Here is a 12,578-nt window from a genome sequence, read left to right as displayed (position 1 = left end):
GACCCTTCTCTTACTACTGCAGTTAAGTGTTCAATGAAAGTCTCTGAGGCAGTTTCATCAGAAGTATATATTTATTTATAAAAAAGAATGGGGAAAAAATATATATACCAAAGAGGTTTTTCTGTAAAAGACAATTCCTTGGAGGCTGAATGTCCTAGACCCAAGTATGCCTGGCATTGCAGTCCATAGCTGTAGATGGCTGATCCAGATCTATGCTGAATATCATGGGAATTTGGAATTAGATGGTCAGCAAGGGATTTTTCCACTGAAAACTAAGAGACATTAACCACACATCTCATACAGGTTTCTGTTAGAGATGTACAGCCAGCTCCCTTCAGGGGGTTTAAAATTCAATCCAGAGAAGAAAAAAAACCATATTTTTTGACTCTAGGCCTTGAACTGCTTCACTGTTTGAGTCCACCTCCATACAAAAGGCACATGGGTAGCCCCCCTGTCCAGTGTAAAGCACCAGTGTCATGCACACACTCCAAAATGTGGGTCAGACTCACAAACCCTCTTGATCCCTCTTCTTGTACCTCCTTGGTTTAAGGATACCAGATACAATACCAGAGGTTCACCAGAATTTTCAGTTAAGTAAATCAGCAATTTAAGTGAATTTGAGGCTCCTCATTCTGCCCATGCTCACTCCTGGTTTCAGTCTGTGGGCAGCTGCCAGGGTGTGGTTCCTTGGGAACACAGAGGGGAGACAGTGACCCAGAGAGCAGGACAGCTCCTCAATGCTGAACCTGCCTTTGAAATGAAAGGCAAAATAAACAGATCTTTCCCTCTGAGACAATTTTGTATCAGGGGATCCTGTCAGGTTTGCTTCTATCAGATGCCTCATGTCAAAGTATATCTGGTGAACATTTTAACTTCACTCTCCTCTTTGTTATCATCTGTTTGAACACTGTAGGTCAGCTATGCCAAAAAGAATCAATCAAATTCTCCTTTGGATGGATCTTTTATTCCTTCTGGCAGACTGAATGGAGGCTCCTTCAAATCTGAAACATGGTTAAAACAGTCTGTACCAGAAAAAAAAGCCCTCTTGGATCTCTTCCTGTAAGCACATTTTGGCCTGATTTCTGCTGCTTGATCTATGTTTTTTTTCTGGTTTAGATTTTATATGCAACTGATTATCACCTTTATTTGCTTTTAATGTTGTTTGGTTCTGAAACACTAGCATCACCCCTGATTTTTTCTTTTTCACAGATATATCTCAGTATATGGAGAAGAGCAGGTACTGGGATAAGGCCAATTTCTCCAGCAGCAGCACTGTCCATGGTTTATCTCCCACCAGCATGATGATTGCTCATGGAAAATGAGGTATGAAACAGCCACTGCTATGTCCCAAACCACGCCATGTGCTGGAGACAATTTCACCATGGAATATCACTGAAAAACCCTTTTCCTTCAAGTCTGCAATGAAGGCACCTGTGAATGCTGTTGGAGATTGAGACATTCCAGAAAGGTTGCCAGGGGCTCCAGCACTTAATGGCACTTCTGACAGGGAATTCTGACAGGGAATATGTGAGTAAGAGGAAATACACATGCCAGTTACTGGCAGAAAGAAAACGTTTGCATTCAGAAGAAAGTATTCATGGTTAGTCCTCTGTAAAAGAGTAACAGCAGTAAAAAAGTTTTCTGGACTTGAAGTAGATGCTGAATAATAAGACTTTCTCATTTTATGCATTAACAGATGCTACAAAAACTAGTAATTCTCACTACTCAGTGGCTGCCTTATAACTATATGTGCAAGTTGTGCACATATAGCTGGTCTGAGAGCTTAGAAAAATTAATTGCAAATGAGACAGCAGGCTATGCATGTGACCTTCTTTTCTTAAAAACAAGGTCATATGCATATGGCATATGACAACGATTACTTTTCTTAAAAAAGTAATTTCTGCAAAATCAAGAGCAAACTCTCTCGCTCTTAGAGTAAATTTCAAGTTTCTGATTTTTCAATTTTTTAAAATACAATTTGTCAGGTGGGTTTCTGCCAAACAGAGTTCCCCAGCTGGGATTTGGCAGGAAAGCTAAATACTTTGAGGTATGGATCCACAGCAGCCTAAATTAGGCAAGATCAGCACCACTGTGTTGGTCCCAAAAGCAAAACTGTCAGAGAGGTAATTGCTTCATTTTAGTTATTACAGGAAGGGAGAGGGTGGGATGTGTGAGCAGGAATGGAGGGGATGAAACTGCAATGGCACTGATATAAAATGGCTTAATAAAAGGTGATGGAGGCACAGTCTTTACAGAGATGGTGCCTGCACGAAGTCCTGCTTCCTTGGAAGGTAGGGGCAAGATGGAAACAGATTCACTCACACCTGAAAACCTTCTCCCCATATGCACCCCCTCCTTTCCTGGTTCTGTATGTAACCTCAGGGGTTCAAAATCTGCACAAAACAAGTCGTTTCCCTGGCTTACACTGAGGATGTGATACTCAGCTCATCTGAGGCATGTGGACCCCAGCTGGCTCAAAGCAGGACATCTAAATCCTGCCCATCCAGGTTTCCAGTGACTGATGCTCAGGTGCTCCAGCAGAAGGTACAGGAATGTCTCCAGCTCCAGGAGCTTGGATCTGAGCCCACACCTGAATCTGAGGTTATGTTCCTCCTTACTGAGTCACAGCTTTGACTCCAGGGAAGGAGTAAGATGTGAGTTGTGGTTTAAAAGGCCTCAAAGTTGTTCCTACCATGGCTGCTAGCAGCCTGATATTGTCATGTGCACACAGACTTTGTGTGTGTGGCTGAAGTCCCCCTCTGCACCTGAAAACATTTCCATAGCCCACTGGCTATTCCCACAGATGGGAAGGGAAATAAAGGATAGAATTAATGGAATAGTATCAGTAAAAACCTATCAGGAAAGCACTGGGAATATAATTGAGCTGCTGTTGTGCTTCACAGGACCCATGTCATGCAGACACTCATTGCTCTGTGCTTTGTCACAGCAGAAATGCAGCTGCTGTGTTGCAGTCTGCATCAGCCATACCAGGAGACACTGTTTCTCCCCCAGGAACTGAAAGCAGGAGTCAGCCCTGGGGTTTGGGAGATTTGTCTCTTAAACCATTTTTACCCTAAAAAATCAGTGCAGGTAAATCCAGGCACGGTGGCAGCTGATGTTGGATTGTCACACAGTGCCAGGGAAAGGCTCTATGTAGGTCCTGCCACCTGTGGGACACAGCAGGTGAGCTGTCCCCTCCAGGGTCCAGCAGGCTGAGAGTGGTCAGGAGGTGAGAGCAGCCAGCTGGGGGTGCTGATTGCTCAGCTCTGTGGTCTGAGGATGGCATTTGATGCTGCAATGCCCTGAGGGCAGCAGTTCCAAACCAGGCTCCACAGGTAACTTGCTGATGAGGAGACTCTTTTCCTTCCAGCACTGTGTTTGGCTTTCCATAGCTGCAGGCTCCCTCAGGCTGGCAGGCAAGGCCTAATCAACATATTACTGTCTACCACAGATGAGAAAATGTTGACAATCATTGTCTGAATTTGAGTTTGTCCATATTGTTTGTTCAGTGTCTGCCATTTGTTGTACAGCAGCAATCTTTTACCCTGTGGAAGACTGTGGCTGTCCCAGGTAGAAGGAAAGCCTTCAGGTGGTGAGAGGTGGGAAGGAGCTATAACAGAGCAGGGCAGAACAGATACTCTGGCCATGAATGTTCTTTGTTCTTCAAACAAAGAAGGAAAATAGCGTAAAATTGACATTTCCTTACTTTCTCCTTTTTCTTTACTTGATGTCATGGCTGAGGGCAAAAATGTTTTCAATGTAAAAATATATTGCAGTTCTCCAGGTGATGCCCCTGGACACAGCCTGAGAAGCAGTGGCATTTTCTGCTTCCCATAGAAATTCTATGAGAAGCCTTGCTTGCTTTTCTCCTCTCCCTAATTCTCCCCAAGGGCTCTGTCTGGCTGCTTCCCTGTCACAGTCCTGAATGAAGTCAGGGTGAAAGCCTCTCACCATTCATAGGAAGGTAGTGCTGTATTTCTGGAAACACAATGAAATAAGGCAAGTCAGAGGTCCTTGCTGGCTTCTGCCAACACAGAACCTCTCCCCTGAGCATTTCCACCTCGATGGAAACCTGTGGTGATATTCAGGACGTTACATTCCCAGACACTGGCAGCAGTTTCATACAGTAGCTAAAGCAGGAAAGCCCTTAGCAATGGCACTGTCCTCCGGGCTCTAGGAGCACTCCTCACTGGAATGGAGGCCCAGGAGCTCCTCAGCCAAGCTGACGAGCCCGTTCTCCTCCAGGGCTGTGACCAGCCGTGCTATGGTGGCCCTCTTGCCCTCGGACTGGATGAACCTGAGCAGCATCTGGTAGGCCTGTTCATAGAGTCCCTCCCGCTCGTACTCCAGCGCCACGGTGTCGATGGCAGGGTCCCGCAGGGCCCGGCAGGACCTCTGCAGGGAGCGACCCACTTGCTTCCACTTCTTGGACACGGACTTGGCAAACTTCTGGTGGTCGTCTGGTGTGATTGTTCTGTTGTCTGAAAGGGGCAGAGGCCAGGTAAGACACAGAAGTTTCATGGCTGATGTGATGCAGCAGGGGCCAGTTCAAGGTTTGGTCATACTCTGTGGAGCAGGGAGTCTGAGCTCCTGCCTTGCCCAGCTGTTCCCCTACAGAAATCCTCCCACAACAACAAAGCAGCTGGGCTTGTCCCTACCCTGCAAGCTTGGCAAGACCTATTCTTTTTTTTTTTCTCTGAAAACTGTCCTGTGGTTTGCCAGAGCCCTTTTTATTTTTTTTTCTTTTTTTTTAGCCTTTCATAGGCAGCTTGGTAAGGCCTTTCTGACAAAATCTCCTGTTCCCCTATTTAAACATCCTCAAAACACTGAAATAGCTGACAGGAGCTCCCTACTCAGCTGTTTAGCTCTGGAGAGACTGTACACAGCTTAAGCCAGCTCAGAAATGATCTAGCTTATCTCAAGCTGATATTGCTATTGATACTCTCTGAAAGCCCTCTTTAGGGACAGACCCCAAAGCCAGCTGGTGAACTGAGGGAGCCTGGACAAATCAGTCCTGTCTGAAAGCAGGGCTGAGGGTGTCCACAGTAACTTCCCCAGTCTGATCCAACCTACACTATTAACTCACCTCAACCAAGTGACATGGAAGAAGAGAAAAATGCTCTCTATTCTTCCTTTCACCATTAATTTTTAAATGTGAGGAACCTGGAAGGGACACAGACCCTGAAACAACTGGTTCTGTGCCACCCCAGAAGAGAAAAGAAAACAGGTGGAAGCCTGATGTGAAGCATCATGGCAATATCTTAGGACTACTGTAATTCCTTTCTTGTGGGATGCTGGGAAGTCCTTGGTTTATCTGAGGTACACCCCAATATGTAGTGATGATAATTCTCCCTCCTGGGCTGTGAGGCAGACCAAGGGCTCTGTTGGTCAGCTCTAGCTACTCACCAAACTGTTGTCCCTGAAAGATGAAGGTGAGCTGTGTGGAAAGGGAGCTGCCTTGAGGAGGATAAGGCTGAGATGGGGACTTCAGAGATGAGCAGTCTTTTCCAGCCACATTGTTGTTGGTGCTGTGGTGAAGCGTCAGGCTCTTGAGGCATTCCTCCAGCTCTGTGATCTCCTCGTCGGGCAGGCGGTCAGGCTGTAACACAAACAGCATCAGTGACTCTGCCAGGGCCACCAGCTGCAAAGCTGAGCTTGCTGAGGTCAAGAGAGAAGCAATGAGATATAGCATGAGCTGTCAGCCAGCCCAGTGAGGTGGTCTAGTGGAGCTCTGGCTGTAACAGGGTGGCTGTAAGTGGATTTGAATCTGTAATGTGATATGAAATAGACAATCTCTCCCCCTGGGTTTCTCACCTGCACCAGTGAGTGCTTACAAGTTGCACAAAACTGCTACTAGCCCACGTTCATTTCCAGCAGCCCTCTGCAAGAATTAGGGTGCACTGCAGGCAGCAAGGCTTCTCCAAATCCCTATGAGGGTGAGACCCACAGAACAGGGTGATCTGATCCAACAGCTCATGGTCACCCAAGCAGGCAGCTCTTGTTACCCACCTTCTCTCTCTCTCTGCCCCTCTGCTCCCTAAGGTTTGTTGTTCCTGGCTCCTCACCAAGCCAGTTTTTTTTTACTAGCCAAGAGAAAATTAGTCTGACTTCCAAAAACAAGGTAATGAGAAAAGGAGTAAAGATTGCAAAGCACATGGGAAGAGTCAAACCTGGCAGTGCCTCAATCAGAGGTAAATACTGTTCAGCTCAGTTACAGCAGGTACCCAGCACTGCTCTCAGCTGCTGAAGGCTGTGTCCCATCTTTCTGCCTGTTGCACTGTTAAGCAGGGTCAGACTGAGTCACTTTTGGGGAACTGAGAATAAGCCCATTTCTTTTGTCCAGTCAGCTAGTTCAGCACAGGGAGGGAGCAGCAAGGCACAGTTCACAGGGTATGGGATATCACATGTTGTTTGGTTTGGAGATTAAAGGTTTGGGTTTATTCTCTGTGCTTACAGAAAAGCAACCTGGAAAAACATGCTCTTGTGCCTAATATTCCTGACTAATAGTGAGTGCCTGTTTCTCAGGACCATTTAGAGGAGCCAGAGCTAAAGTTCCAGATGGGAAAGAGAGGAGGGGAACAAGTCAGTGAGTTTAATCATGTCAAGTGCCTTGTAGTGAGATGACAAGATTTCACTGTTCTTGCAAGCAGGATTAGAGTGCTAGTGCCAAAGTGTGCAATGAGCCAGATGCCAGATGAGAGAGACTTTGCCTTCAGAAGGGCAGCCTACTCCTGCTGGCAGCAGATGCTGTGTGTCCTCACTCTGACACAAGTTTTTGGTGTGATGTGCAGTGTTTGTACTCACTTCCACTGCTCACTTCCAGGTGCAGTTACCTTTGCCACTCTGGGAGGAGGTGGTGTGTGTGCAGAGCAGTGATGGCTCCTCTCTGCCTGCCTCACAGCTCTACTGAGGCACACTTGTGCTGTCAGCTGCACTGTCTAGAACTCCTTGTCTTAGTGGGGTTAACAGCCACACTAGCTGTTATTACACAGAAGGCACAGAGAGTTAGCAGGATCTTTGCTGCTAGCAGGCTGCTTTAGGTTACTCTACTGCCCTTCCAGAAAAATGCCTAGCTCTTTTCTGAGCAAGGGCAGAGCTATTTCTCCACATTAGAGTAAAGAGCTGAAGGACTGAGAAGTTTGTTAACCTGACATGCTGCATCAGAAGTGGATTTGCACCCATCTCTGCAAGCCCAGTGCCACCCCTCCTCATTGCTGTCCATCCTCCCTCCCTGTCCCACTCACCTTTTCTCTGTAGATGCACTCCAAGCAGCGATCCTCATCCTTCAGCATCTTGTCAAGGTGCTCACTGCCAGCCTTCAGCTCCACTTCCAGAGGCACCGTGGTTGTGTCCAAGAAGAGCTGGAGGTGGCTCTGGAGGGATTTCTGGAGCGCTCCTTCGCGGTAGCTGCGCAGGAAGCGGCGGCAGTTCTCCTGCCTGCAGAACCTCAGCTGCACGATCAGGTGGGGGTGGCTGCAGTGCACCTTGAGCATGTCCACACCATTCACGCTGCCAGTGGAGTCTGGCAGGGACAAGGGAGCACAGTCATAGTCCAGCCATGAGCCAGCCCACTCACACCCACACCCACACCCATCTGTTGCGCTGTGATTTCAGGATTTACCTCAGAAACCCGGTTCCTCCCATGATAATTCCCTGCCAGGTGTGTCAGTCACCTCTCCCTCCCCTGCCCCCTGCTGAGCACTGTCTGTCAATCCTGGCATCCCAGAAGGGCATCGAGTGGTTGGGCAGGTTCAAAGATGCCCCCTACCCCTGGGGGGGCATTGGGCCGTCCAGGTGTCCTTTGTCCCTTGAGACCTCCCCTCCCGTACCTGGTTGGTGGTCCCCGTGTTCCTTCCCTCCCCCTCTCCCCCGGGTAAAAGGGTGAGCAAACCACATGGTTTGAGAGTTCTGCTGGAGCTTTTGCTGGGTTCAGAGGCCTGTGGGCCAGGAATAAAGCTCTGGATCCAAACCCTCCATCAGAACCGACTCCTTTCCTTCACCATCGCCTTAAAGCCTCTCTGCCAAAGGTAAACCTGAGCTCCTGCATGTCTGGACTTGCCTCCAAGTGCCCAGCTGCAGCATCCAGCCAGCCAAAAGTGTCTCTGAGGTGAAATCACCACAGTTGCTGCTTTTTGGTGAAGCAGAAAGGGCCAGACAAGCTCAGTAATTAGTCCAATACCCATCCACAACAAGCCTGCAATGGAGGAGCTTTTGAATTCTCTTCGTGATAAAGTCCTCTGGGATGGAAAAGTGTGTTAAACCAAGAGGGAAGGATTAAGTTCATGCTGTCCTGCTACTACTGATCTCCATGAAGTATGGTGTCCAACTGAAGAGGTATGGAACTACATCCCAGATAATTATATCAACAGTGCTTATTAGGGCAAGTTTTTGAGGTTCCATTTCCAGGGCAGTGATGGTTATGATAAACTGGTAGCACAGTAAAGTTTTATAGATGAAAGCTCAGTTCACCTCAGTGCTCAGTCAGCCTTCAGTCCTTGTGGCTGGAGTTTTATGCAGTGATGGAGGTCCTGGAAAGAAACCCAGTGTTTCCTCTCCACCTGTGCCTAGAGGTAACTTTTGTCTCTCTGAGCCTTTAACGCATCTCACAAACAACAAATGACAGATCCAGCCACAGGGATTAAACTGCTTGAGATTGGGCCTTGACTTGTTATTCTGCACAGAGAATTAATTCATGGTAAAATCTAAACAAGGAGAAGCCAGTGATGTACTCTCTAACATTAATGCAGGAGGAGCATGAGCGATGTGGAAACAGAAAATGCCATGACTTCATTCTTCCTTCTCCCAGCAGAATTTAATTTTTATTAGCTGTGCTCATTATCCATATCTTCACAGGCTTTTATATGCTGATGATGAGTTCTAAGTATGTGTTTTTCTCTTGTTTTGCAGCAGAGGCCTATGTGAGGGTGCTGTACTGCTTCCAGACCTGACTGACCTCGAGGGCTGTCACTGAGGGCTGTATGGAGGCACCAGCTCACACTGGCATCACACCACATGTCATGGCATGGAGGACAATCTCAAGGCAAGGCAGACTTGTGTGCTCCACATTAAGCAGGGCAAGTGACCTTGCATTTAAAAGTATAGTATCTAACAGTGGCTTTACATGTTTACTAATTCCTGTTTGCATCTGGTCTAGTTTGGACCTCATGTGTAACTGCCACATGGGATTAGGCACCTAGAAAAGACATTTTAATTCACTGTGGATGATTTTTATCACTTCTTTCATGCTTTGCTTTTTATGAGTGCTCATTAAACAAAATTTCCATAATAGGGCAGGAAGGCTATGGAGGGAAAGCTGCACAGACATGGAAACCTTTATGAAGAGTGTACAAGACAGCTGTAAAGCTGCCTCAAAAGATAGGACTTTGCAGGCATTTCTGCATGAAACCACAGACAGCTTAAGATTTCATGTCCTTGTCAGATCTGAATAAGCATGGGAGGATTTAAGTTATGTGAGCTATCCTTTAAATGTTTTCACATTCACATGCCACAAAGCAGCCACAAATCAAGCCTAACTGGACAATTATGTTAGCTGCTTGCTTCCTGTTTCCTATATTTGAGCTGCAGAATGAGCAGGCCTGTATTGCCATGATTTCCAGAAGAAACTGCAGAATAGTTGGACAAGCCCAACTAAACAATAGAGTCTCAGCTGTGCAACAGGTAAAGAACACCATGAGAGTCTTTCTAGGTAAGTGTGATAAACTCTTCAGATTAGTATTATTCTGCAGTGTGCTTGGTGCAAGGGTGGAGAGAGGACTATAGTTTTATAGCTATTTGCATCTCAAGTAATTTTTTAATGTAAATATGGTTACATACACCTCAAGCTAATGTAAGTGTGTCTGTTTATATCAGAATTTGAATTTGAATTATATCAGAATTTGAATAGAAATGAATTTATACTGGCTATCACTTGATTTAAAAACCAGCTTTTCAAAGCAGGAATCATGTTTCTGTGGTGGTATAAAGACAGCAATTAAATCTTCTTTCACAGCAATTGCAATCTTTTCCTCTCTTACATAAATGGGCTTAAACAAACATTCATAAAGTTGGATAATTCATAGGATGGTTCAAGTTGGAAGGAAGCCCAGGCAGTGTCTAGCCCAACCTCCTATGCAAAGCAGGGTCAGCTCTGAGGTCAGAAGCAGCTGCTCAGGGCTGTATCCAGTCCCATTTGAAAGCCCTTGAGGATGGAGAGTACACAATCTCTCTGGGCAACTGCCTGGCTGTCTTAAAGGGGAAAACATTTGTCCTTTTATCTGGTGTCTACCTGTCATTTCAATTTGTGCCTTTCTCTCAAATGGGTGCATTTCCCCATGCACCACTATGAACAGTGTGGCTCCATCTCTCCCTCCCACAGCTATCAGCAGGCTGTTGGTAGGTCCCCTGAAACTTTCTCTTCCCCAGGCTCAACAGGTCCAACTCCCTCAGCCTCTCCTCACAGGCAAAGTACTCCAGCCCCCAACCATCTTGGTGAACCTCTGCTGAGCTTCCTCCACTTTACTGCCTTTCCTAGACAGAGTGAGCATGAGCTTTCCTTACCCATGAGCGTGAGATTAAAGAAAGGCCTGGCACTGCACACCAAGATACCAGAGGATGGGTACCTGCTAATGCCTGCTTCAGGGCCTTGAACACACAAGGCTTCTTCTGGGAGCTCTCGTAGAGGGACGGCAGAGCGATGGTCTTGCAGGTGGACTGAAGGAAGAGGTAAGCGCTGCCAGTCCAAGGAGAGGAGCTGCCTGCCATCTTCAGCACCCTACAAAATCACACAGGCAAGCTCAGAGACCATAAGGGAAATGGCCTGAGGCCAGGGGACTGCTGCAGTACAAGCACAACAGACTTATGGGGATTTACTCCTATTTCTTAGAGCAATGCTGATGTTGTTAAAGCAAGTGTAGCCTTTGAGGGGTTTACTGTTACTCTGTAAAGCACACCACAGTGGGACGCCATATCCCAAAGACAGAAGCTCATAAAGCTTTGCTTTCATTTTCCACTGGAGTCCATTCATTTTACAGTCCAAAGATACTCTGAAGCAGAGTTTCAGTCCCTGTGCCTCTGACTAGCCAAAATGTGAAATGATTGAAGTACTGCAGGGACCACCCAGCAGTCTGGCATGCTCCCATGGACTGAAGCCCCGTTGCAACCAGAGATGTTCTCCTTAAAGTCCTGGTCCCCTGGTTGTTCACAGGGCCCTGAGCTCTTGTTAAGGGACACTCTACACAGGCAGGACAAGGATAATCATTTTAAACTAAAAGAGGGTAGATTTAGATTAGATATCAGGAAGAAATTTTTTACAGTGAGGGTGGTGAGACACTGGCACAGAGAGGTGGTGGATGCCCCATCTCTGAAAATATTCAAGGCCAGGTTGGACTGGGCTTGGCTCGAGTTGAAGATTTCCCAGACACCACAGAGGAGTTGAACTAGATGGCCTTGGAAAGGTCCTTCCAAGCCAAACCATTCGGTGATTCTGTGACCCCTCCGCTTTGTTTATGCCCTTTGTGCCTCTGCAGTGTAACCCAGCGGGTGAATCCTCCCGTCCAGTGAGCACTGCCCTATCCCAGTCCCCGCGCCGCGGTCAAACCGCTGTGGGTGCTTCAAAACCCAGCCCCGGATGGCAAGCCACGTTTGTCGGCTATTGCCTTTTCGCTGACTCCTGCAGGCGTCAGCCCGCTGCTGCGGCTCAATTCCCGTCCCAGCCTGGCTGGGAGGGGGCTGTCCCTGAGGGAAAAGCGCCGGAGCAGCCGCCGGCCCGGTCCCGCCGCGCTGTGCCGCCCTCAGGGCCGGCGGCTCCCCGCTGCCCGGGTGTCCCCTCGGTGTCCCCCCAGCCTGCCACCGCGGCCCCGGAGCGCGGCCCCTCCAGCCCGGCCCCTCCGGCTGTCCCGGCAGGACCGCCCGGCCCCGGCCCCGGCCCCCTGCCCGCGGCAGCCCCGGCCCGGCGGCCCTGGGCGGCGTTACCTCCTCAGCGCCGGCCTCGGTCCCGACACTTCCGCCGGGGCGCGGCGCCGCTCGGCACCCGCTGCGGGCGGAGAAACGGGAAGGAGAAAGTGAATCCCAACAGCCCCTGGAATGGCCGGCGGCACTGCCCTGTAATGCCTGCTGTTTGTCCCGGGGCCGCGCGGGGCAGGGGCTGCTGCGGGGAGCCCGGGCCGGGGCTGGCCGACGCCCTGGCGCTTCCAGGTGTCCCTGCTGCAAGGCCGCCCACCCAGCTCGGTGGCTGGGTGTCTCGTGTAGGTGAGGATCTGTCAGAAATACTCCGTTCAGGTGGCTCCAGAGCTGCCCGAGAGCTGGGATGGATGCGTCTCTCTGGACCATTAGGGATGGAGGAGTGTGGTGGGTTGAAGCCCCTGCGCGGCTTGTGGCTGACACAGGCGAGGCTGGTGGGTCCCGGCTGGCGCTTGTCAGCTTTTCCCTGTAGTGCTGCTGATGAGAGTTTGGATAGGTAGAGAGAATGAAACAGCATTTCCCAAGTCCATGAGTGGTTCTGTCAAATCAAAGTTTGATTTGGGTCTCCATTGCTCAGCCTCAGGTAGCAGCCTCCTGTCCAGGCTGCATCTGCCCTGCAC

At 48.7% G+C, this 12,578-nt stretch overlaps 1 protein-coding gene across 1 annotated transcript; it reads right to left on the bottom strand.

Annotated features, from left to right (window-relative positions):
• Window positions 1–52: 52 nt before the first annotated feature.
• Window positions 53–12,121, bottom strand: TRADD (TNFRSF1A associated via death domain). The gene is made up of 5 exons (XM_071440469.1): window positions 11,971–12,121; window positions 10,620–10,771; window positions 7,245–7,522; window positions 5,407–5,599; window positions 53–4,481 (listed from the first exon to the last, which is right to left on the bottom strand). The coding sequence occupies exons 2-5, from the start codon at window positions 10,759–10,761 to the stop codon at window positions 4,174–4,176; spliced, it is 921 nt and encodes a 306-aa protein (XP_071296570.1). The 5' UTR covers window positions 10,762–10,771; window positions 11,971–12,121; the 3' UTR covers window positions 53–4,173.
• Window positions 12,122–12,578: the final 457 nt, after the last annotated feature.

This window comes from Agelaius tricolor, unplaced genomic scaffold (genome assembly GCF_023055355.1).
Source record: "Agelaius tricolor isolate 1412-34295 unplaced genomic scaffold, bAgeTri1.0.p SCAF_15, whole genome shotgun sequence".
Lineage (NCBI taxonomy): Eukaryota > Metazoa > Chordata > Aves > Passeriformes > Icteridae > Agelaius > Agelaius tricolor.
Note: the sequence above shows the minus strand (reverse complement) of the source record. Positions and strands in the feature narration are given on the sequence as shown.